Source organism: Chiloscyllium plagiosum, unplaced genomic scaffold, assembly GCF_037043375.1.
Source record: "Chiloscyllium plagiosum isolate Xiang-an unplaced genomic scaffold, Cpla_swu_hap1 HiC_scaffold_16, whole genome shotgun sequence".
Classification (NCBI taxonomy): Eukaryota; Metazoa; Chordata; class Chondrichthyes; order Orectolobiformes; family Hemiscylliidae; genus Chiloscyllium; species Chiloscyllium plagiosum.
Window position 1 is genome coordinate 49,531,367 of NW_028270154.1, and position 26,003 is coordinate 49,557,369.

A 26,003-nucleotide genomic window follows, 5' to 3' on the forward strand; every position below is an offset into this window, starting at 1 on the left:
AGTTGTGAAGGGGGTCATATCTGCCAACTGCCTGTCTTCCTGCAGATATGTTTTTGCCTGGGTGTCAATGGAAAAGGAGCATGTGGTGTCCACCAATGTTCTTGATGCCTTTGGAGAGAAGAGGACACTGCAGAGGATACAGTGTTTTAATTCCACCTCAAGATCCATTTGATTTAATCCCTTCCTGCTCTCCCTACTCCTGCCATCTCACCTTTGATAGTTTCTGTAGCCCATAATGGGCTTTGCTTGTTTATTGGCCACACTGGTGGTGGTCAGTAGGTTAAATACAAACAAAAGAAAAAGTCACAATGATTTTGGTGGTGGGAAGGTAGCTCAAAATAAAGAAGTGGCTCTATTTATTGAATGTCTAGATTGTCCCTGTGTCTCCTGACTTCAGGACTCCCCTTGTCCTGGGAGGGTAAATATTGGAAAGTTTCGCTTCTCTCACATTGTATATGTAATGGTCTGGAAGTCCTTCGTGTCAGAGACACTCAGAAATTTGTCCCAAAACTTCAAAGACAATGCAATCACAGTCACAATAGTACAGCCGTGCAAAATCTCCTTAACAAACTGAACACTATGTGTTTTCCGTTCGAAGTTTCGGGGTAGTTTAAAAGAGCTTAAAATCACAATTGACTGAGTTATCGTGGTGCAATGGTACTGTCCCCCAGCTTTGCGCCAGGAGGCTTTAGTTCAAGTCCCACCTGTGAGAGTGGTGGGATTGGGGAAATATGTAAAGCAGTAAGTTACAGTACTGAACCTCTGCAGTCAATCAACATAGCTGAAGTCTTTTGTCCTTAGAATTAGATTTGTAAGGTCATTTTTTCTGCACCATCTCAAAAGCCGTCATAATCATTGTGTGATAAACTATAACTGAAGGCAAGTTAGTGCTATGTCAAGATTTATTAAAGTGTCCTTGCTTTGGGATCTAAACACATCAATCATATCATGCACAGTAAATTTAACAGTGGTAATGTGATAAGGACCAGGTGACATTTTAAATGGTTGAGGGACAAATTTTGACAAGAACACTGAATAGAACGCCCCTGTTCTTCAAAATAATCCCCGGGATTGTTTAATTCTTCCTGAGAGGCAGGTGAGACCTTGGTTCGACATTTCTGAAAACTTTGCCTCACTCCCTCAATTTACCTACTGTACTGGATAGTCAGGCTAGATTTTAGCTGAAGTAATTGGTATGGGAGTTTAATCTGATTCCATGCTGATTTTCAATCGTGTAACCATCCACAACAGATGTAAACGTGTCTTTTTTCCCTGTGTGAATTAGGTTGGAATTCGTTGAAATCTTTTAGGTTCAGAGTGGCGCAAAAACGAGAAATCTCCGGCGTAGCATTAAAAAAAAATCATTTCACCCGCTCTCCTGGTCAATATTCATTGTATTTTTTAAAAAAAATGCTCTTTATTACTTGCTATGTTTTGTATGAAGTACGTTTTCCCTTAATTTCCTTGGGATGAGATTTAATTCTGCTGCTTTATCTGAATTATAAGCGCTTTGTAACATGTGCCGCTGTCTGTGTTATCAGACACACCCAAATCATGTTTATAACTCCAAGGTTTAGAGCCAGACTGCTGGGCGTGACGTTTGTTTGGACGGAAGAATGAAGTAATTGCTGTATTTTGCAGGCGTGAGTGAAGTTCGCTGTTACCAGAAACTTGCAGTATTTTGACACGGGAGCAATCAGCGGTCATTTAAGCAGGAGAAACAAAGAAGCTACTGCATGTTGCCCTGAAGGCATCGCCTGGCAAGTTTGAGGTGCGCCCTGTTCCTGGCATTTCCTATGATGTAATTCTGGCCTGATAATGGGCTATGTTGTATCACGAACTCCTTGCCATTTTTACCACGGGAACATTTCTCACACATTTTTTCCCTCTCTGATCAAAGGTGGGGAGCAGTGGAAACTGTTAATTAAGAATTAGGGCATCGGAACAACCAACTTCCACCAGACTTTTTAAGATGTAAACTGCTACATTTTACCGGAAATACTACGGGAGTGTAAACTCACCGCAGTAATCTCTAGGCAACATCAAGTGACTTCAATTAAAAGTACTGTTGTGTGTTTTTCTTTTTTTAAAAAGTCTCTGGGTTGAGAGCTTTTAAGATTGGACGGGAAATGGAAGAGTGACGTGTTGTGTGGCGTTTGAATTCCCTGGCGTGAGTCATAAAAAAGTGCTGAAAGTGTTGGTGTAGTTTTACACGCCTTATATAGCCTGGAAGCTCAGAGCTGTCATTCTCTGTAGGATAAAGTGAGTGGCTGCCTCACCTCGGATCTGCCTCCCTCTTTCTCCTTCAGTTCGTACTGGGACCGCGCTCATTTGCTTCCTACCTCCCACCCCCCAAAAAAAAGTTTCCTGATTCCGTCCTTAGACAAACAAACAAAATAGAGAGCCGTTGTTTTTTTATTTTCAGCAAACAGCAACCTCTCCGACGATGGAGTTGTACAAAGTGACCCTGGAAGGACCGGCTCCGTGGGGTTTTAGACTACAGGGAGGAAAGGACTTCAACAAGCCTTTAACCATGTCCAGGGTGAGCGAGGGTGACCGGGCTGGTCAGAGACTTCCTTTTCTTTCTTTCTCTCTCCCTACTTCTTAACCTGTTTGTTTTATAGAATGGAAAAACTCAAGCAAGGATTTGTTATATTCTTCTAGAGTAAGCAAGTTGATTAACTTCCATCTTCAAGTCTCACTTCATGCTTTCCGAACTCACGATTTAATCATTTCGGCACCAAGTTTAAAACGCAGTCTGTAATGTGCTGCAGTCGCTTCAGCGAACTGGTCAGCACGTTAAGAGGGGTCCTGGGAGCTTTTCAGCTGAGGCTCCACATACGGACTCACGTCTTTTAGTGCAGAAGTCGTGAAACCAGCTCGCAGGCGTTTTGTAATTTCGAAGGGATTCGGAGTAACCTATTAATGCAACACGAGGGGTAGTCGTGTGAAACAAAATGGTACACTTTAAATCCCAATATTGAAAGCATTCCAGCGTGATTCTTTCATATCAGGAACGTGAGGAGATTGGTGAAAGACTGAAGCTTCCAACTGTACTGAGAACGAGCAGCGTAAATTGATCCGACCCTTCTGTGTAGACTGCTAGCAATCTCCTCTTTGTAGAGACCAGATGAGGTCACTATCACCTCAAATAGTCTCTCATTTAGATCGAATATCAAATATCTTCCATTCGAAAGCAAAAGTTTCGACTGTAACTTAAAACGTAGCTTGCTTTGTAAAGCTTGCTGATTATTGCTCATAATGTTGCCTTGCAATATTTTGATTTTTAAACCTAGTTATAGCTTTAAATCTGTAGTTCGAAATTGTGCCACAGTAAATCCTTCAATTCTTTCAGGAACTATCAAATAAACCAGATGATTTTTCTTTTAGATATCTCTGGTGATGTGAAAGGGATTATTGCTGTAGAATCTTTTGCAAGAATACATTTATTTGCCCTAATTTATTACTGTTTAAAATTTGTTTTAGAATCATTTTACCTATGTGTAAAAAAAGTTTTACAACTAAAGTTCTCTTGCGATCTGTCCTCATAATCTTCAAGAGCGAGGAAGAGTCTTTTCTCATGACCAGATATGGGCAAGAGTTTCAGCAATGAGAAGAAGGATAACCACTCCATATAGGTCTCAGAACTTACATTATTGAAAGGGTTTGCTCTTGAGGGTGCATGTTAATGCTGCATCCATATTTGTACTTGCTCTTATTTTATGTGCTTTTGCACAGCTTAGTTTACTTTAAGGTGTATTTGGCATCTGTTTTGATTGTAGTCATCATTCATTCTATCACAATGATTTAAGCTCTGGAATTTTGTTTTGATTAAAACCTATATAAATTTTCCAGTCAATAAAGTACATTGTAATTGTATTGTACAACCAGAAATTAGACTGTTTGAACACTAGTGGTTTGGAGGTTGTTTTAAATACTGAAAGCAAATTCCAGACAGTCTACAACTTGTACAGAAAACACCCTCCATGCCATAATGCTCTGCCCTTCAGCTCACTCCACCCCTACTTTCGCATCCCCTCTCAGCTGACAAGGACCTTGAAATATACTTTTGACACCTATTTCCTTGACTAAGGTTTTCACCATTTACTATCCCCTTATTTGACTTGATTTCATACTGTATTTAAGGCATTTTAAATTCACTTATTACGATACGTATCTAGAGCAGATGGGACTTTACCCAGACCTTTTGATTTGGAGGCAGGGCAGCAACCACTGCCGCATGAGCCCTTTACACTTGGCTTTATACTTGCTCCTTGAAACATTAATATCTTTAATGTAATATAAACAGGTTGTTATCCCCTGGTCACCTCAGCTCACCCTGCACAAATCTCTCCATTTGCCTCAACTCTCCGATTTCCTCACATAACTCTCCTTGCCTTGTCACATTGCCTTGCTTCAGATCCCCTTCCCATATTCCATCCAATTAAATTAGATTTTCTTTAAAAATAAACTTTATTAAGAGCTGAGTAAAGTAATGAATACATTCGATTATTTCCAGAGAGTTGCTGAAAAATTGGAACAGAATGTAAAAGTGCAAGTTGCCCTCGTCTTATCAGAACATAGGCAAAGTTAAGTCTTAGTCAGGGGGGTAGAAAAGGCATTAAATATTTTGAACAAATCAACTTGATGTGCAAAATTTTGGCTATCGGAATTTCCTACTGTGACGTGACATTTGTCCTTGGCAGTAGCTTTTTGTTGGTAGATCCATGTTTCATCATGCAGTCAGATCCCTCCGATCTATATAACTAAACAAAAGTATTATGAAGACAACATTGGAAATAAAAATATATTTGGTGCAATATAGTCAAATGTGCCTCTGAGGCCTTGTTCAGACATATTTCAGTTTTTACCTCGATTTCAGTTCTAGTCTATAATTTTGATCACAATTTTGAAATAAGCTCCATGTTACTTAATTTTGGTATTTTGAGAACATAATTTAATTTGGTATTGATGAGCAATGGAATCATAGTGATTGGTATAAAAATGTGTTAACAATAGATAACCATGATGGGTGGCGTGGTGGCACAGTGGTTAGCACTGCAGCCTCACAGTGCCAGAGACACGGGTTCATTTCCCGCCTCAGGCGACTCTCTGTGTGGAGTTTGCACATTCTCCCTGTGTCTGTGTGGGTTTCCTCCGGGTGCTCTGGTTTCCTCCCACAATCCAAAAATGTGCAGGTTAGATGGATTGGCCATGCTAAATTGCCTATAGTGTTAGGTGTAGGGGAATGGGTCTGGGTGGGTGGCGGATCGGTGTGGACTTGTTGGGCCGAAGGGCCTGTTTCCACACTGTAAGTAATCTAATCTAATCTAACCTTATATTTCTTTGGGCAGCATGTGCTCCAATGTAGATTTAAAGCAAAAATTTTAAATGGAAGATTAAACCATTAATTGAGCCAAGTTCAAAAGCTAAATGTTGATGATGCTGGAAATCCAAAATAGAAACAATGCTGGAAACGCAGAGCAGGACAGAGTTAAGTGTTCAAGGAACCTTCTGGAATTAGTTGTGTGAAGTTTGCAATTGCAATAAAGATCAGATTGTTACAAAAAAAAATAAGGAATTTGCAATTAATATTTGATTTTGTAATTTAAGTTTAATTTATATAGTCGTGATAGCTTGTTATGCCTTTTAATTATAAGATGGTTAGTCAAAATTTAATGACGTTTTTAAGACCTGCACTGAGAGAAGTTTTGCAAAATTTGACTATAGATTTCTCCAAGTAGGTTTTATCCTGCAAGACCTGAAAGTTGGAAAGCAAGGTAACTTGTCATGGGAATCTTTTGAATAGAAGTTTGTCTTTTGAAGCACTTCTTTTTAAAATAAAAAGCCTCTTACTTTGAGGAATTAACTTTAAGAATAACTATAATCCCTACAATTCGAAAGAATATGCTAGCATAGATTGTGACTTCAGATGTTAGATATTTTGGCCTTGCTCCAATATACACAGTGCCTCTGGACAAATTAAATCACTTTGAGTATTAAAGTGAGATATTCCAGACAAGCCCTGTATAGTATTTGATGACCCAGCTCCTCCCTGGGTTTGACTTGCTGATGCAAATCCATTTCAACAAGTGAAACCATATTAATCAACATAATTGATTGCACTTGAGTAAAGCAAGTCTGAGGAAAAGTTAAATGCATAGGCAGTAGATATCAACTGCGGTTAAACCTTCCATCACAATATTTTAAGTCAGTCCAACTTGTTTTTCCATGTTTATAGTCCAGTTCACAAGGTGCCAATGTATTTAAGTAGATCTTTTTAAATGGAGAGTTTAAATTTTTAAGAGGAAAACAAAGAAAATTCTAACATAGGTAATCTCATTTGTCAAGTTAATTCCTGTTACACTTGATGAGAGCCATAGAAGTGTACAACACAGAAGGAGGCCATTTGGCCTAGTGCCTCCATTGGTTCTTTGCCAAAGCAATCTGAAATGAATCCCACATGTTGTTCCCATGCAAAAACCTATATCTTTTGCTGTTTAAAAGCATACATATTAAAAGCTGCAGTGGTCTCTGGCACATCCATTCCCTGTGGCAAATCATTTCAACAACTCTTAACAGCATTTTTCCTAATCCCTTTCCTCGCTCATTTAGTACTGGCATTAGCTGATGACTGACTGCTCATCACTGCTTTCCCAACTAAAAGATATAGTTTTACTTTATTCAAGATATCAGAACCTTCCCGGTTTAAATAAATCTTGATTACATCTCCTCTTGTAATTTTTTTCCTTGAGGCAGAGTAAGTTAACCTCTCATGTCTGCCTTTATAATCGTACATTTATCAGGATAATGCCAAGGTTTAGAAACTGTAGAGGAAAATTGTGATAAATTAAATTACAAAGGGTCTGCCATCAAACCTGTATTAGCTGGAGCTTCAAGATGGTCAAGGAAACCCCTGATAACCCGGTTTGACCTTAACGACAGATGAAAATAGTGATCTATCGTATGGGAAAAGATCTTTATTTTTCAATTTAGTTCACAGATGACAATAGTCGAAATTGTGCAGTGCAAGGTGTAAACTGTTGAGAATAGACACTGGAAAAGTTCAGTGATTTGCTTAACATGATGTATTTGATTGACAGAAATTATTGAATACAATGCAGTCAAACATGCTGCTTGTGAGATCCTGGGCCATGTCTGTAGCCTTTGCACCTTCAGTTAAGGTGGCTGCGTCTGTGGGCATTTAATCAACTCTTCAAGGTTCCTTCTGAAGAATGTACTGTATTTACTGTAGCCTCAACTGTCAATGCTGTTGTGCAGTGTATGGCATAGCACAATCCTCTCTGCTTGTCTCACGTGATTGAGAAGAGACTTATTGTCAGGTTAATTCCTGTCTGTCTGCTGCTCCTTGCTGTGTGTCTTGCACATGTAGAATCCATTTGAACACCGTGCAGCAGATACAGTTGGTAATTGTGGCTTCTGCCACTAGTGTCCAGGCCCTCATCATGAACAAGGCCTCTGGAACAGTTGGGTCATATGCCTGCTTCTTTGCCAGGGCAACTCTCCTTTCCAACAAGATTGAACCAGAGATGGGAACATTCTTTGATCAATGCAGCTTGAACAACATTAGCAGAGTTTATTCAGCACTGGCATAGAGAGTCCTTCTCAGCCCCTTCCTTCCTAATGAGAAGATCTGCTTGTTGAATGTTAAGAGATATTTGTCTTGTGCTTCAGAATAGTTGATGGACTCAATGGTGGAATCTCCTACTCCTTCACAATGTCTGTTTTTGTCCTCATGTTACCTACTTCATTTTTCTCAATTTGACAGCAATTTTAACTTTATCGAAGGTCTAGCCAAGCTTTTTAGGGTCTAATTGTCCTTTCACTGATGTCAAAAGAATCGCCAATGAATTTGTCCATTAGTGTTGCATAACTCCTTTCCAAGTTGTTGATGTGATCATGTGACAAGCACAAACAAGTTTGGCAAATGAGTTACAGGTTTAAATTTCAGATTCCTATAGGAATCTCTCCACTGGATTTCCCATTCCGTTGTCTGGAATGGCTGGCAAGCTCTTGTGTTGGATTTGACTTGGAATTTCACCATACTTTTTAAGGCTTTATAGTGTTTCCATAAAGAGAAGTACAAAGCAGCACCTTGTTATCTAACTAATGCTTTGTATAAACTAACCTTTACTTGACACCTGGGCTCAATGCTTTTACTAATAACAAAATATTGCTAGGTATTTTTTATTGTTCTATTAACTTTCACTTTTAGACAATTATGTATTTCAATCATAGATCTTTGCTAATTCTAATATTTTGTAACCTTTCTGCTACTGATTCCTTGATGTCAATTTTTAAAATACCTTCATTTTCATCTATGTTAAATTGTGTCAACCACTATCTGCTTATTCTCTTCTGTATAAACTCAAATAACAGCCTCATGTAAAATCAATGCTTGACCTTTGGCCAAGAAATAATTCCTTTCTCATATACTTCATGGATAGGTTGACCCCTGACATTAAGGGGGAACATTTATTGAACCTCTTTGTACTGGCCACCTGCTCATGCTAAAGAACAACTTTCCCTGGTGGACTCCTGGAACTTGGCTGTTCAGCACCTCATGTCTTCACACATCAAAATGTGCTGTCAAGGTTACTACTTCATAGTGTCTCTTGTTTCCAACAATCAGTGTCTAATGTGATTGATGTGGAGATGCTGGTGTGACTGGGGTGGACAAAGTTAAAAATCACACAACATCAGGTTATAGTCCAACAAGCTTATTTGGAAGGACTCGCTTTCGAAGCACTGCTCCTTCATCAGGTAGCTGTGGAACAGGATCATAAAACATAGAATTTATAGCAAATTATTGCAGTTTCATGCAACTGAAATAATATATTGAACAAACCTAGATTGCTGTTAAGTCTTCCATATTTTTAGAATGCTTTGCAGGTTTCAGTTCATTAATATGTAAATCCCATATTCTTTCAAATCACATTCTTGAGATAACTTAAGGTTTTATATATAAACTTAAGGTTTTATATATTTAAAAAAAGTGACATCTACGCAACAACAGAGTGGCCGAGTAGAGGTTGATAGCCAAGGGATCTTGGGTTCATATCTCTCAGTCACTCAGTCTGCATGAGTGTCTGTCTCTGTCTGTCTCTGTCTGTCTCTGTCATGCACACACACATGTAAGTCTATGGGGTGAATTTGCAGATACATTTCTATTTTGCTCAACCACGCAACCTGAAGGCAGTCAATCCTTTATAACATTTTATAAATTCCTACTTTGGAAATAGAACCAGTCTGACTCAAGATTGAGATACAGACAGATTCTAATCTCACACCTTTAATGCATTGTCTGGGCTAAAGTGTCATTTTTTAAAAATAAAACCTGAAGTTATCTTAAGAATGTGACTTAAAAGTGGTTCTGGGACTTGCATATTAATGAATCGAAACCTGCAAACCATTCTAAAAGATGGAAGACTTAACAGCAATCTACGTTTGTTCAATATCTTGTTCAGTTGCATGACACTGATCTTTTGCTATAAATCCTGTGTCTAATGGTCCTGCACCACAGCTACCTGATGAAGGAGCAGTGCTGCAAAAGCTAGTACTTCCAAATAAACCTATTCGACTATAACCTGATGTTGAGTGATTTTTAACATTGAGAGAAAGTGAGGACTGCAGATGCTGGAGATCAGAGTCCAGAGTCCTGGAAAAGCACAGCAGGTCAGGCAGCATCCAAGGAGCAGGAGAGTTGATGTTTTGGGCATAAGCCCTTCATCAGGAATGATTTTTAACATTGTCTAATGTCACCACATGGTATCAATAAGGAATGCTGTAAACACATCTATCTTCCAACTTCAGTCATTAAAATTTAAGGCTTGACAATTGATTGTGCTGCAGCTGGAGAATTAAAGATGCATGTTCGGAGAGAGGGTGAGGTTGGTCAGGCTCTCTGTTGTGTAGCTGTCAAACAAGTGCACAGTGGTAAGCCTAGCTTGTGGCCACAATTGAAAGTCAAAGTTGTAAAATATATCTGAAAATTACAACTGGGAACTCTCAGCTCACTGTCTGAAACAAGTGAAAACATTAGGCCTTGAATTCTGCAAATCTGGACTTGGATGGTGTATGAAGTCTACGAAGGGAGGTTATTTTGTGCTGCCACAAAAGACTGTAAATTGTGATGATGCCAACCAGTCAAACAGTAAGCAAAATGGTAGAGAAAATAGTTAGTGAACTCTAATGGCTGTGGAAAGAGAAGGTGGTTTGTTGTTCTGTCAGTGTAACAATTATGATCAAAACAGTCCCAAAACAGTCCGAATGGGCCCCAGCCTCTTCATAGGATATGTGGAACAGTCCATCTTCCGCAGCTACACTGGCACCACCCCCCACCTTTTTCCTCCGCTACATCGATGACTGTATCGGCGCTTCCTCATGCTCCCACGGGGAGGTTGAACAGTTCATCCACTTTACCAACACCTTCCACCTCGACCTCAAATTTACCTGGAGCGTCTCAGACTCCTCCCTCCCCTTCCTAGACCTCTCCATTTCTATCTCGGGTGACCGAATCAACACGGACATTTACTATAAACCGACCGACTCCCACAGCTACCTAGACTACACCTCCTCCCACCTTGCCCCCTGTAAAAACTCCATCCCATATTTCCAATTCCTTCATCTCTGCCGCATTTGCTCCCAGGAGGACCAGTTCCAATACCGAACAACCCAGATGGCCTCCTTCTTCAAAGACCGCAATTTCCCCCCAGACGTGATTGACGATGCTCTCCACCGCATCTCCTCCACTTCCCGCTCCTCTGCCCTTGAGCCCTGCCCCTCCAATTGTCACCAGGACAGAACCCCACTGGTCCTCACCTACCACCCCACCAACTTCCATAAACGTCATAGCATCCGTCGTCATTTCCGCCACCTCCAAACGGACTCCACCAGCAGGGATATATTTCCCTCCCCTCCCCTATCAGCATTCTGAAATGACCACTCCCTCCGTGACTCCCTCGTCAGGTCCACACCCCCCACCAACCCAACCTCTACTCTCGGCACCTTCCCCTGCAACCGCAAGAAATGCAAAACTTGTGACCACACCTCTCTTCCCCCCCCCCCCCCCCCCTCTTACTTCCCTCCAAGGCCCCAAGGGACCATTCCATATCCACCACAAATTCACCTGCACCTCCATACACATCATCTATTGCATCCGCTGCACCGGATGTGGCCTCCTCTATATTGGGGAGACAGGTCGCCTACTTGTGGAACGTTTCAGAGAACACCTCTGGGACACCCCGACCAACCACCCCATGGCTCAACACTTCAACTCCCCCACCCACTACACCAAGGACATGCGGGTCCTTGGACTCCTCCATCACTAGACCATAGCAACACGATGGCTGGAGAAAGAGTGCCTCATCTTCCACCTAGGAACCCTCCAACCACAAGGGATGAACTCTGATTTCTCCAGTTTCCTCATTTCCCCTCCCCCCACCTTGTCTCAGTCCCAACCCTCGTACTCAGCACCACTTTCCTAACCTTCAATCTTCTTCCTGACCTCTCTGCCCCCAACCCCACTCCAGCCTATCACCCTCACCTTAACCTCCTTCCACCTATCACATTTTCATTGCCCCTCCCCCAAGTCCCTCCTCCCTACATTTTATCTTAGCCTGCTTGGCATACTTTCCTCATTCCTGAAGAAGGGATCATGCCCGAAACGTCAATTCTCCTGTTCCTTGGATGCTGCCTGACCTGCTGCGCTTTTCCAGCAACACATTTTCAGCTCTGATCTCCAGCATCTGCAGTCCTCACTTTCTCCTCAAAATAATTTCCTGAAAGGATTGGTTCTTGTATGTCCATGATGAAAAGGTAGATAGATGAGGTGGCTTGAACTATGGTTGATAAAGGTTTTTGGAGCTTCCTACCAGAAGGATTACAACACAAAATTTTCATTTAGACATGTTCACATTTCACTTTTGACAATGATGTCTATTCTGATGTTAGATTGTAAAATGTGGGTTTTGCAGTGATTCGTGGTTGTCTAAATGGTTTTGTTGAGAGAAACATCCACTGGTTGAACAAACCTTTCATGACAAAAATTCAAAATGATCGGAGGACCGCATAAGAACAGACATTTATCAAGGGAGGTCACCAGTTCTAATGTCAGAATCCTGTGTGAGTGGATTGTATAGGTCTGAGATGAAATCGGATTGAAACTTGTTAAAATCATTCAAAAAATGTGGGATATTCAGTGCACCTGATGGCACAGGAGGTCATAGTCATAGAGATGTACAGCATGGAAACAGATCCTTTTGTCCAACCCGTCCATGCTGAACAGATATCCCAACCCAAGCTCGTCCCACCTGCCAGCACCCGGCCCATATCCTGCCAAACCCTTTCGATTCATATACCCATCCAGATGCCTTTTAAATGTTGCAATTGTACCAACCTCCACCACTTCCTCTGGCAGCTCAACCCCACACACACCACCCTCTGGAAAAAGTTGCTCTTTAGGTCTTTTTTATATCGTTTCCCCTCTCACCCTAAACCTATGCTCTTGAGGTCTGGACTTCCCCACTCCAGGGAAAAGACCTTGTCTATTTATCCTATCTATGCCTTCGTGATTTTATAAACCTCTATCAGGTTGCCCCTCAGCCTCCGCTCTGGGGAAAACAGCCCAAGCCTATTCAGCCTCTCCCTTTATTGCTCAAATTCTCCAAGCCTGGCAACATCCTTGTAAATCTTTTCTGAACCCTTTCAAGTTTCACAACATACTTCTGATAGGAAGGAGACCAGAATTGCATGCAGTATTCCAAAAGTGACCTAACCAATATTCTGTATGGCTGCACCATGACTTCCCAACTCCTGTACTCCATGCTCTGACCAATAAAGGAACGCATACCAATCTCCTCTATTCCTGATGAAGGGCTTTTGCCCGGAACATCGATTTTCCTGCTCCTCGGATGCTACCTGACCTGTGCTTTTCCAGCACCACTCTAATCTAGACTCCGCCTTTACTTCTATCTACCTGCGACTGTACTTTCAAGGAGTTAAGAACCTGTGTTTCAAGGTCTCTTTGTTCAGCGACACTCCCTAGGACCTTACTATTAAGTGTATAAGACCTGCTAAGGTTTGCTTTCCCAAAATGCAGCACCTCTCATTTATCTAAATTAAACTCCATCTGCCACTCCTCAGCCCATTGGCTCATCTGATCAAGAACCCATTGTAATTTGAGGTAGCCTCCTTCGTTGTCCACTACACATCTAAGTTTGGTGTCATCGGCAAACTTACTAACTATACCTCTTAAGCTCACATCCAAGTGAGTTGTGAAATGATATGATTAGTGACTGCTAATGAAGATGAAACTTTTATTGTCACACTGTTTGTTGAATGGAAAGTTAATTGGATTTGGAAGTGATTTTTATGGGTTTTGACATGCATTTAGTGTATGCTGTACTATTGATTATTTTCTGTACTCAAAAGCTATAAATTTGTATATATGGCTTTTTAAAAAAATTGAATGTTCAGAAATGTCTGTCTCTGGTAGTTTTCATAATTTACTTTTGGTTTAATTTGATCTATTTTTGGGAGTGGGTTTGGTAGGAGAAGTCTCAGAATATGGGAGAGTATTGGATTTTGCAAAAATGTTGTTTGTGTGAAAGTCACTTCCCTACTGTTGACTAAAAATTGCCTTACACCCATGTAAGACTTTAATTTACTGAAGTTTTTCAGTTTTTGTTAATTCCTTATTCATGAAGTTGTGTAGGCATGAATTAGACATTGTGCTACCTATGTTGGAATGCAAATCATATTAATAGAGAACACAACAAGTCTGTAACTGATAGAAATATTACCTCAGTTCCTTCTCCAATTCTTGCACCATATTTTGTCCTAAGTCTCACTCTGTAACTGTTGACCAACATTCTTTTCTTTGCTACGTGTTCTTTATTTCTCTGTTCTTCATCTCTTCAGAAGTTCTTAACATTTTCAAACATAACTTGTCATTAACTCATCCATGCTGTCAGTTATTGGTTTTAAGACCCAAATTTCTCAATGTTCACAATTGTCCATCAACGATAAATCAGCCTGTTTGGTACTCCATGTTCTACCTTAAACATTCACTCCTTCCACCATTGCAAGTGGTAGCAGTACCGTTGTAAGGTACATTTCAGTAACTGACCAAAGATCTTCGAGTGGAACCTTTCACATTATCAAATTACAACCACCTGAAAGGATGAGTCCACCTATGCATTGGAGCACCATCAGCTGCAGGTTTCTCTCCAAGCCATACACCATCCTGATTTGGTTTGATATCACCATTCCTTCACTATCACTGGGTCAAAAAGCAATCTGTAGTAAATGCTGACCTAGATGTACTCTGATCCTGTGAAATAATGACAAAAACTTAAGTTTTAGATTCTAATTCATTGTCTGTGACTAACAGTCAACTAACTGACCTGTAGTGGAATTCTGTTCTTCCATCCTTTCTTGATTGAAGACTGTTACTTGCTGTCTTCCCCCACCCACCAATGCTTCTTTCAAGAACCTCTGCAATCCTGGAGCGGCATACTCCTGGAAATAAATCTGTCCTTCTGACAATCTCTCTATGAAGCCAAATAATGTTTATTAACTAACACTAGGACTTTTTAAATGTTGGCAATCTACAGTTCAACAGAATACATCATATTGAACTTAACACAGTATAACGTTCTATCCTAATAAGTGCATCCTCCAACCTTGTGAGCAATGGTACAAGAAATTTGATAACATTTGTACCAGATGTCAATTATGTTACAAATGCAAAATAAATAATTGGTGCCTTTTGAGAAACCTTTTAATACTGGCTGCTTCTCGCGTTAAGAGCTGTCACTTAACATTTCACAGGTTATTTTAATTCATTACATTGCAGCAATGATATGGAATGATCCAGCCAACATTTACTTAAAACAGAACACTTATCTCTGACAATATCAACAATAACTTGAATTTATATGAAAACTTGAACATCATAAACTATTGCAAGGTGCTTTTTAAGAACGTTATCAATCAAACTTGACAGTGTCATATGCAAAATTACTGAAACTGGTGACCTAATACTTGGCCATTAAGGTTGAATCAGCATACAAAGATAGGAAAAGGTAAGGCTATGGCTGGAATTGTGAGACAAAAAATGCAGGGGTAATGAGAGAACTGGGATAAGATATATGATTAAGTTATGGGTAGAGATATTTGGCTAAGCTCAAGTTTATAAAGAATGAAAACCAGGAGGTTGGTTAGGACTATAGTGTCATCTGCAGTTAACAAAGATAGTTGCAGTATATAAAGACAATATACTTTTACTTTTTCTGTATTTCTGTTTTGTAGACTTAAGTGGAAGAGAAGACTGGTTTGTAAATCAAAGGTTGTGGAAAGAGTCACTGCACTTTTCAAAAACACAGGTTACTGATGCCCATTATAAGTGCTGTTTGTTCAAGTAGTGGGTGAGGTTACTATAGACAAACTAGAGCCAGGGAGGTGTGCAGAGAATAAATTTAGTCGGTTGGTCAGTGGAGTAGAGGCAATTATTGATAACAAACGCCTTCTGTCTGTCACCAACTGATTGTTCAGCTGCCTATTCTCCTTACTCACTTGATCATAACCTGTCACAACTTTATAGACTGCTTTAACATTGCCCTTTTTTTAATCTTGAAGAGAGTAGAGAAGCCAGTCTTTCAGTTCTTTCCAAGTAATCCTTCTATGATAATGCAACCGGAATTGCATGCAATTGTGTGTGGTCTGCCAAGATTGATAGAGCTTTCATATTATTTTCAATTCCATCCATCTGGAAATAAAACTTATTTATTTTGCTTTCGTTTGGTTTTTCAGACCTGTGGAGCAACTATTAGGGATTGTATTCAGAGCTCCCATTGTTACGCCTAAACTTGCACTTTCCAAGTAATTTACCTCATTGTTCTTCCTCGCAATATCTACTGCCAGACTTATTGATGTTTAAATGTAACAACCAATTATTTATCCATTCTCCAAGTTTAGTAATTTTATCCTCTAAATTGTTGCTATCCTCCTCAGCATTGACAACATACCTCTCCCTATTTGCTATTGCCTTAAAAGTTTGGGCATTGTGGTCCCGATCTTTTTGATCAGGGTGAGAAGCCCTAATTTTGATCATGATTGTACATAAAGAGATATAATTTGTTGCCTTTTCCAGAGTAGTTTCTGTCTTAAATTCAAGGCCAAGAGTATTCCAATTTGATGCAGTGTATTCAAGTCCCAGAATCTGATTTGGGTGAGGAGACATGTTTACACTTAGGCAGAGTTGGATCAGCTTTTAGTCCCTTTTCTCTATCCTGGTGAGCTACTTGGGTAAGTGAGCCAGAACTGTCAGAAATCTTGGACTCAAATTCACAGTAGAGGATGTTTTTTAGAGGGCTCTTTGGTAATCGTTCATGGGAAGTTTCAACTTGCTGTGCAATTCCCATGGATTTAGCTATATTGAGACATCTCCACACACAATGTTTGTCTGTGCTGCTGCAAAAATCATCTTCTTTCTGGAAGACTTGGTCCTATGTTTTTGGTTCCATAGTTCAAATTGTTAATGTAAATTGTGAACAGCTGTGGCCCCAATACTGAATCTTGTGGAACGTTGCTTTCCAGCTGCTTGCCACACTGATGACAATCTGAAGAACTTTATTCCCATACACTGCTTTCTGCCTTCAAACCACTTTCCCATGACTCCATGTTCTGAGTTTTATTCATTAAGGCACCTTTGATAAAAAGGTGTTTTAAAAATATCTTCAGACGTAATGTAACATAACTTACTATATCTACTTTGTTACCACCTCAAAATATTCAACAAGGTTAGTTAACCAAGATGCTTACTTTTAAATTCATGCTGACTACTTTCTCATTATCTAGGTTTTCCTCAATTCTTTTATTTGAGAACTTAATTACTTTATTTCCTACCACAACGTTAAAATGGCTGTGTTCTATAATTTTCTGATCATGCTTTGTCTTTTCTTAAATATAGAGATTACATTAACTGTCTGGCAGTTCTCTGGAACTATATATGTTCGTAGTGAGTTAATAATTCTAAATATTATTACATCTGCTTTCTTTTCACTAGATTCTTTGAAAATCCACCTGTTGCACTGAGAAGGTGGGAGGAGGATATTGAATCAATAAGTGGGATATTGATTTGTCTTGCATAATATAGACCACCTGCATTAGGGTTAATCTGTTACAGCTATGTTCATTAGACAAATGATGATTATTCCATTATGGTACTGAGTTGAGTCATGTGGTTGGTAGAGTGTTATTGGGGTGCCTCTAGTAACTGGTTTTACTTCTGGCCTGCTTGTCTAACCGCTGTGATATATGATACTTAAAGAATAACCAAGATAAGTAACTTCATATAGGGTCACACAGCATGTAAATAGACCCTTCGGTCCAATCATTCCATGCTGAACATAATCCCAAACTAAACTAGTCTGACCTACCTGCTCCTGGCCTACATCCCTCCTAACCTTTCCAAATCATGTATTAATCCAAATGTCTTTTTAAATGTTATCATTGTAACCCACATCCTCCACTTCCTCAAGAAGTTCATTCCACACCTGAAGCCACCACCTGACTTTATTTAATCTCCTCTCATCTTCAAAAATATACCCCATAATCTTGAAATCCTGCATCCAAGGGAAAAGACAACTACCATGAACTCTATCTGTTAGCCAAAAAAGATTGACACCAATAATCGCTATAAAAGGTGATGACAAACTCTTCTCTTGCTCTTTCCAACACGGTGTTGATAAGACTGGATGTTTTAAACTCCTGGTCAGTGCTGAGCACAAAATGTCGGCAGTAGTTGCATTGTTGAGGATCATTGGAAATAGATTGGCTTTTGCTGGTTTAATGTATGGTACAAACATCACCTGGTATTTGCCAGCCTGACATGGGGGAACCTTCTTCATTGCAGATGAATCATCAATGAAGCTGACTGCTGTGAAATTGTGAACATTCCACCACATATGTTTGTGATAAAGATTATTAATGAATTAAGGGAAGATGGTTCTAAGCTCTCTTTTTTTATAATTTTGGACGAAACTTTGTGATCAACTTCCACAGATTTTTTAAAAAAGTGAAGCTGAAGTATAAATCCATCTTTAATGTACAATGCATGTCCTGAGTGCTAATCATACATAATAGGTAGTTAAGTTTGAGACATCATTGTAGGAAAGGTTATCTTCTTAGTTGTAATTGTTGTGACTTTATTAAGTGCCCAATAGTTATGTTGTGAGATTCTTTTATTCCCCTCCTCTATTATGTGCCATTTGGTTGCTATTTCTATCGATAAAAATGGAAATATAGGTATTTGCATGTATTGTCCCATTGAGTAGCCTTTTTGTATGGCCGATGTGGATATTGGGTAAACATCACTTGTGCATTTTCTGCTGCTTGAGCTAGGCAGGCAAGTTTGGCATTTATTTCATAGAACATAGTTTAGATCATGCTGCAGCAATGAATCTTAAATTTTTACAGTTCAACCTAAAATGTAACAATACCATATTATTAAGCAAGTATTCTTCACTCTGTGCTAATTATGATGGGTTACTCCAGAAATCAAGCTGAAACTGATTTGTTCTGGAGGGCTACATTTACAAATCTGACATGCCATTATTTGTAGCAGCCCTTCCAGAATGAGGGTTCTTTTACCTCCTCTTGGAACTGCGGCACTGTTATCTGTACAAGATAAATAAACAAAGCTGAAGGAATTTTGAAGTCATAACTTGACTCTCATGGAATTTGCACACATGATAGAGAGGCATCATTTTACAGTAATCTCCTCCAGCCTCACAACCCGCTGATATCATCTGGGTCTCCTGAGCATTCCTGATTTTAATCGTTCCACCATTTGTGGCCAGTCTTTAGCTGCCTAGGCGCTGAGCACTGAAATGTCCTCCCTATGCCTCGATCACCTTTTTAAAGATGTTGATTAAAAGCTTTTGAACATCTGAACTGGTATCTCTTTGTCACATTTTGGTTTGATGCTTAGGTATTTATCTAAGCGTGCAGTGTAAGTTTTTTTTTGTGATGCTAAAATTATTGTTCTAGACAAGGTTTTTAATGCTAATATTCTTGATTTATTTGTAGCTATTTTTGTTGTATTCTTCGAGACTAATACCGGTGTTTTTATTGTGACGTCTTGTTTATAGTCAAAGGGAATAAAGAAGATAGCTTATTTTTATTCATACTCATTGCCTATAGCAAATTGCATCATCTTCTAGCTTGCTTTGAATGTCCTTTTTAAACTACACACATTCAACCAATTTTCTCTCACTCTACAATGGCTCAGCATTTGTTCCATGACCTACAGTATTTGATCTACATAATGACAATTTTACTTTGAATTTGGGGTAAAATTCAAATGCAAACCATCATGCATCCTGTTAAATTGTCATCAATTGCAGTGTTTCTCTTCTATTGAGTAAACACACTGACTTAGATTTTGCAATGATCTCTGGTCACTATTACTTCATTGAAACTGAGAATAACTTTGCGAGTTGGCAAACGTGGAAATTGATAATTGGTCAACAGTTATGCTTGCCTATTCCAGAGGATGCACTATCATTGAGTATTCAGTGAATTGTTCAAAAACTTCCAATTATTAATCTCATTGTAATAATAGCCCTTTGGAAAGTTGCACCATGTTGAAAGAGCTGTAACTGGGTTTTTAATAACACAGTAATTTCATAATTACTGCTAAGCATCAAATTTTGCTATTATCTTAATCTAATCATATTTATTAATTTGCTAAAGTAAAAGTGAAGTAAGTTGTGCTCATATTAATTTGTTGGCTAAGAATACTGCCCAATTTCTATCATTGCTGATGTACTTAGATTGTATAGAGAGGCTAAACTACATGTTTATTCAACACAGTAATCTGTGATAAAGGTGGGACCTCAATAGTCATGTATTCATATTTCATTAGGAGATAGAACCTATACATCACAGATCATGCTGCTCTATAGCCTTGCCATCATGTATAATCTGTTAGTGAATAGTTTGAAATAATATTCACTAAAAGTGTGGTCCAAAACCTAGAAGAATCCGTTTGGGAACAAATAACCCCTTGGGTTGGCACTAAAAGCTTCCATGGTGGAAGAAAAAGACTGTTGCACACACCTTTTTGGGCATCTTTCTTCTGTGAGTGCTGTTTCTTTGCCATTGGATCTCACAATCTAGTCCAATATCTCCTTCTTGATTTGAGGTAATTCTTATGAAATTGCATGGTCAATATTTGAGCAATGATCTGGGGCAAATGGAGTAGAATTTCCTAATCTACAGAATATTGTTTGACTAAATTATTCTAAATAGCATGTTTATATTACTGATACTTGTTTATTTGGAAAATAACTTAGAATTCTCACCTGAGTGTTTTAAATTTACAACATTACAGATTTAAGTTACTTGTAGAGTTTTCTCAATAAAAATTTCCTGGGATTACAGTTATCCACTTTCTGAAGGAAAATTCCTTTATAGATCGTTCTGCTATAACATGACTGTTGTGTTCCTCTGCAACCTTGTGCTGTGGAAAACAGCTATAGAAAATTGCACTGTAGTAGATAATTAATTAAAAATTGATATTCTCTTTCATTAGAAAGTTCATGTTATCCAAATAACATCCACAATTTGCCAATCGCATTACAGCCAATTTGCTCTGAAACGCACATTATAGCAGAACGACCTGTAATAACTTGTATTGTCACTTGTAGTAAAGCAAATAGTAAGTGAATTTTTTTTAAACAAACCACAATTTAGTAACCATAATGGCTGAGTACAAGCCTTTGTAGATTCATTTGAATTCTGAAAGGCATTGTTGGGTAAAATTTGAGTAGTTTTAAACTTTTAGAGCTTGTTTGGACATGATGAGTTTCAGTTCAGTGCTTTTTATCTGGTGGATATGAGGTACAGGCTGGTTAAAATGGATTGGGAGAGTTTTCTGCTACTTTCTCCTCCTCACTTATCAAACTAATATGTTAAATTTCATGTGATGAGGATACCCAGTCTAAATTGTTCACTTTTGAATGATTATGTTCAGGTTCTAATTATGTTGGGTTCTGCTCCACTATTTTAACTTTAGTGGTGAGCTACAGCCTGCTAGTAGTTCCCTTACAGGAAAAGAAGTGCTGGGAACAGCAGCTAGGATCAGTGGAGGCCCAACATTTGTTTTAGTTTACCTCCTAGGTAAAGTGCAGATGGTGTATTCCTCTAAGCCTGAGTAGAAAATATTGAGCTTCTCACTGACAATTTCTGTAACTCCAGGCCACCCATGAGTATGGTCATTGCTACAAACTGTGCCTCTGACAATGGGCTTGAGCCACCTTATTCTACCATTCAGGCAGTCAGTTGGTGTCACCCTGCTTGTTGCTATGGTTGCAGAGTTGACAAAAATGTTATTCAACTGCAGTAGAGTTTGTAAATCAGTTGAACCTGCCCGATATCACCACTGTTGTGGTTCTGTTCGCCGAGCTGGGAATTCGTGTTGCAGACGTTTCGTCCCTTGTCTAAGTGACATCCTCAGTGCTTGGGAGCCTCCTGTGAAGCGCTTCTGTGATGTTTCCTCTGACATTTATAGTGATTTGTATCTGCTGCTTCCGGTTGTCAGTTCCAACTGTCTGCTGCAGTAGTCGGTATACTGGGTCCAGGTCGATGTGCTTATTGATTTGAATCTGTAAATGAGTGCCATGCCCCTAGGAATTCCCTGGCTGTTCTCTGTTTGACTTGTCCTATAATAGTAGTGTTGTCCCAGTCGAACTCCTGTTGCTTGTCATCTGAGTGTGTGGCTACTAAGGATAGCTGGTCATGTTGTTTCGTGGCTAGTTGGTGTTCATGGATGCGGATCGTTAGCTGTCTTCCTGTTTGTCCTATGTAGTGTTTTGTGCAGTCCTTGCATGGAATTTTGTACACTACATTGGTTTTGCTCATGCTGGGTATCGGGTCCTTCGTCCTGGTGAGTTGTTGTCTGAGAGTGGCTGTTGGTTTGTGTGCTGTTATAAGTCCTAGTGATCGCAGTAGTCTGGCTATCAGTTCAGAAATGTTTTTGATGTATGGTAGTGTGGCTAGTCCTTTGGGTTGTGGCATGTCCTCATTCCGTTGTCTTTCCCTTAGGCATCTGTTGATGAAATTGCGGGGGTATCCATTTTTGGAGAACACATTATATAGGTGTTCACATTCAACAACTAAATATATGAACAAATCAACGGCACACCCATGGGCTCACCCATCTCTGGACTCATAGCTGAAGCGGTAATGCAAAGGTTAGAACAAACAGTCTTACCGCAAATTCAACCCAAACTCTGGGTCAGATATGTAGATGATACCTTTGTAATAATTAAAAACACAGAAATAGAGAACACACACCGGATCATCAACGCCACACTCACAGGAACCCGATTCACTAGAGAGGAAGAAAAGGACAACCAACTCCCATTCCTAGACGTGATGATACAGAAAACACCGAACGGAGAATTCACCATAAAGGTATACAGGAAAGCCACACACACAGACCAAGTCCTAAACTACGAAAGCAACCACCCCAACACACAAAAGAGGTTGCATCAAGATACTCTTTAAAAGGGCCACAACACACTGCAGTACACCAGAACTGCAAAAAGAGGAAGAAGAACACCTATACAATGTATTCGCCAAAAACGGATATCCCCGCAATTTCATCAACAGATGCCTAAGGGAAAGACAACGGAATGAGGACATGTCACAACCCAAAGGACTAGCCACACTACCATACATCAAGACCATTTCTGAACTGACAGCCAGACTAATGTGACCACTAGGACTCATAACAGCACACAAACCAACAGCCACTCTCCGACAACAACTCACCAGGACGAAGGACCCGATACCCAGCATGAGTAAAACCAATGTAGTGTACAAAATCCCATGCAAGGACTGCACATACACTACATAGGACAAACAGGAAGACAGCTAATGATCCGCATCCATGAACACCAACTAGCTACGAAACAACATGACCAGCTATCCTTAGTAGCCACACACTCAGATGACAAGCAACATGAGTTCGACTGGGACAGCACTACTATTATAGGACAAGCCAAACAGAACAGCCAGGGAATTCCTAGAGGCATTGAATCTGTGAATGAGTGCAATCAATAAGCACACCGATCTGCACCCAATATACCGGCCACTGCAGCAGACAGCTAGAACTGACAACCGGAAGCGGCAGATACAAATCACTATAATTGCCAGAGGAAACATCACAGAAACGCTTCACAGGAGGCTCTCAGGCACTGAGGATGTCACCTAGACAGGGGATGAAAGGTCTGCAACACTAATTCCTAGCTTGGCGAACAGAACCATAACAACGAGCACTCGAGCTACAAATCTTCTCCCAAACTTTGATCTCCTGCCTAGTAGTGATAAAGTGAGGACTGCAGATGCTGGAGATCAGAGCTGAAAATGTGTTGCTGGAAAAGCGCAGCAGGTCAGACAGCATCCAAGGAGCAGGAGAATCTTCGTTTCAGGCATGAGCCCTTCATCAGGCACCCTGAAGAAGGGCTCATGCCCGAAACGTCGATTCTCCTGCTCCTTGGATTCTGCCTGACTTGCTGCGCTTTTCCAGCAACATATTTTCAGCTCTATCACTACTGGGCAGGCATACTGTTCACTGCATTCCCCACCAGGGAGTTGAAGTCAAGCCCAGTAATTAAAGCAATCTAACACTATGAAGGAGTATGGTAAAATAGAGAGCCATTTAAGGTGATGAAATATTTTTGGCGCAATGGTAAGGTACTTTGGATGGAGTTGGTATATGTTGCTGCAAAATATTAGCATCCGTGCATTAAATTACTTTGTGAGCAGCACAGTATCGTTCTTGTTGGCTAGTAGCTCAAATTGTTGAAGAATCATTTTTAACTAAAACCTGACCCTGTTCTCATGAAAGTAGTAGACAGTCATTATTATCTGTTTCATTTTAAATTTCTAATTTAAAAATTCTTATTTTTATTTATTTGTAGAGATTCTTCTGGTCAACTACTTAAATCCTGAAATTGAATATTCTTGTACGTTGTCCATCAGAGGTCATGACACAACATTGAAATGTCAGAGTATTCCTATAATACATGGATCAAATGAAGTTTACTTTCCCTTAATTATGCTACTTGTGAGAGTAAAAACAAATACAAATTACTAACGAATTGAGACGTGAGGTTAAAAGTGTTTATGTGTAAAAGGGTGACTTTAGACTTGTGGCTTTGGATATACTCTTTTTTTTCTGTGTTCTTGGATTAGTTTTTGATTTGCAGTAGACTGACTGAGATTAATTGCAATAATTACTTAGCAACCAGTTATTGTACCATGTGATTTAACAGAAAAGCCAGTAAAAGACTAGAGTCTCAGAATTGTTGAATGTTGAAAGACTTGCACATTTTGGTAGTGACCTGCCTCTGAGCCAGAAATTCTGAGTTCAAGTTACACTTCAGAACTTGATAACTAAGGAAGGTGCATTCAGTACTAACAGTCTGATTTGTTAACACTTAGATACTTACTGCTTGCCCTTGGTGTTGCAGGAAAGTGGGAGAGATTCCTGTTCAGCCTTGTGATGAAAAGAATTTGGAATCTCTACCATCACTATCTGTCTATTGCTCCAGGTTACACAATGTAAAAATGCATACTGCACAGCAACCAAAACTCCAAGGGACATCTGGTTGTCTCAATTGCCTGAATGGCTGGCGTGGGCCATGTTAGGTTCTGACTGGAATAAATTCCGGACCTATCCCCTTGTCCTGTCATGATGGAGGTAATGACGCTGGGTCAGGCCTACCTTCAAGCAGATAATGCAAGATGAGGAAAAGACCTGTGGTTGAGGCATTTTGGGTATCGTCTTCTGGCTGGTGAGCTAATGCTGCCTCTTTTCAAGAAAGCCAGCTGACCCATGTGCCATTAAAGCAGTGATAAGGCCAATGGCGAGCCTTTCTTAAATCAAGACACCAAGTCTCCCTTACTGACGGCTGCTGGTCAGCAAGATCACGGTTAAGCGACGTTGGGGTGGGGAGAGGGTGATTTTATGTGGAGTTTGTAGAAAGATGAGTGTGGGAAAAGGAGATAACTGTGAAGGCAGAGAGTGTCTCAGTTTCCACTCCCCCACCCCGCCAAAACAAAAGTGACAAGCTGGTTATGTGCTTTCTGCTGTTGTGCATGCTGAATAGGGACATAGCTGAGAATTTTTCTTTTATATCCAGAAGTTCTCTTAAGCACAACTGAACATTTTCTTTCCTAAAAGAAAAACAGATGCTGAAAATCAAACAAAAACAAAATGCTGAGAACGTTCAACAGGTCTGGCAGCATCTGTGGAGAGAAAGCAGGGTTAACATTTTTGGTCAAGTGACCCTTTGGAACTTTTCTTCCCCATCACCCAATCTCCCACAGCAGTTTTTTTTTAAATCTATTAATCGCCACCAGTTAATCACTCATGTGCAAAGCCCCTTAAGGGCAATGCAAACCATTAAAGGTGACTGAGAGGGGAAGGGGGCTAAATCAAAATTGAGTTGGAAAAGAAATAAAGCAGTCTACCCCTTGCTGTCTCTGTCTCGCAATGCATCCTCTTCAAGGACACCTGGGCATGAATGTACAGGTAGTTTTGGCTTAGCGTGCGTCTCAGCAGTGCAATTTGGCTATAACATGGCTGAAGGATTAGGTAACGGTATTTTGGAGAACACTCACCTTTGGAAATAGCACTATTCCAGCAGGTTCACGTGCTTTGTTCTGTACATGTGCAATATCAGCGCCTGTCTTTGTGCCTTTCTGCACATGTGCTGATGTCAGCTACCAACAGAACCACTTTCTGTGAGAAGTATTGTGCAGAGCGCAGCTTTCTTACATTATTTAAATGTACTGTGTTAAATTTACTTCTGTTAATAAATATGATTTCAACCTTCATAAAGGCTGTACTATACTTTGCATTAGACTTTTGGGTGATTTGAGTGATCCTGAGTGATTTTTATTTT

General features: G+C 39.8%; 1 protein-coding gene across 2 annotated transcripts in view; it reads left to right on the plus strand.

Moving 5' to 3' along the window:
- Nucleotides 1-2,245: 2,245 nt before the first annotated feature.
- pdlim7 (PDZ and LIM domain 7) overlaps nucleotides 2,246-26,003 on the plus strand; it is a 144,671-nt gene continuing 120,913 nt past the window's right edge. Inside the window, exon 1 of one of the 2 annotated variants that reach the window (XM_087995373.1) lies at nucleotides 2,246-2,542. In XM_087995373.1, the coding sequence (XP_087851499.1) occupies nucleotides 2,447-2,542 (96 nt within the window). In that variant the 5' untranslated portion in view covers nucleotides 2,246-2,446. The remainder of the gene's footprint in view (nucleotides 2,543-26,003) is intronic. The other variant, XM_043703722.2, reaches the window with a different exon arrangement.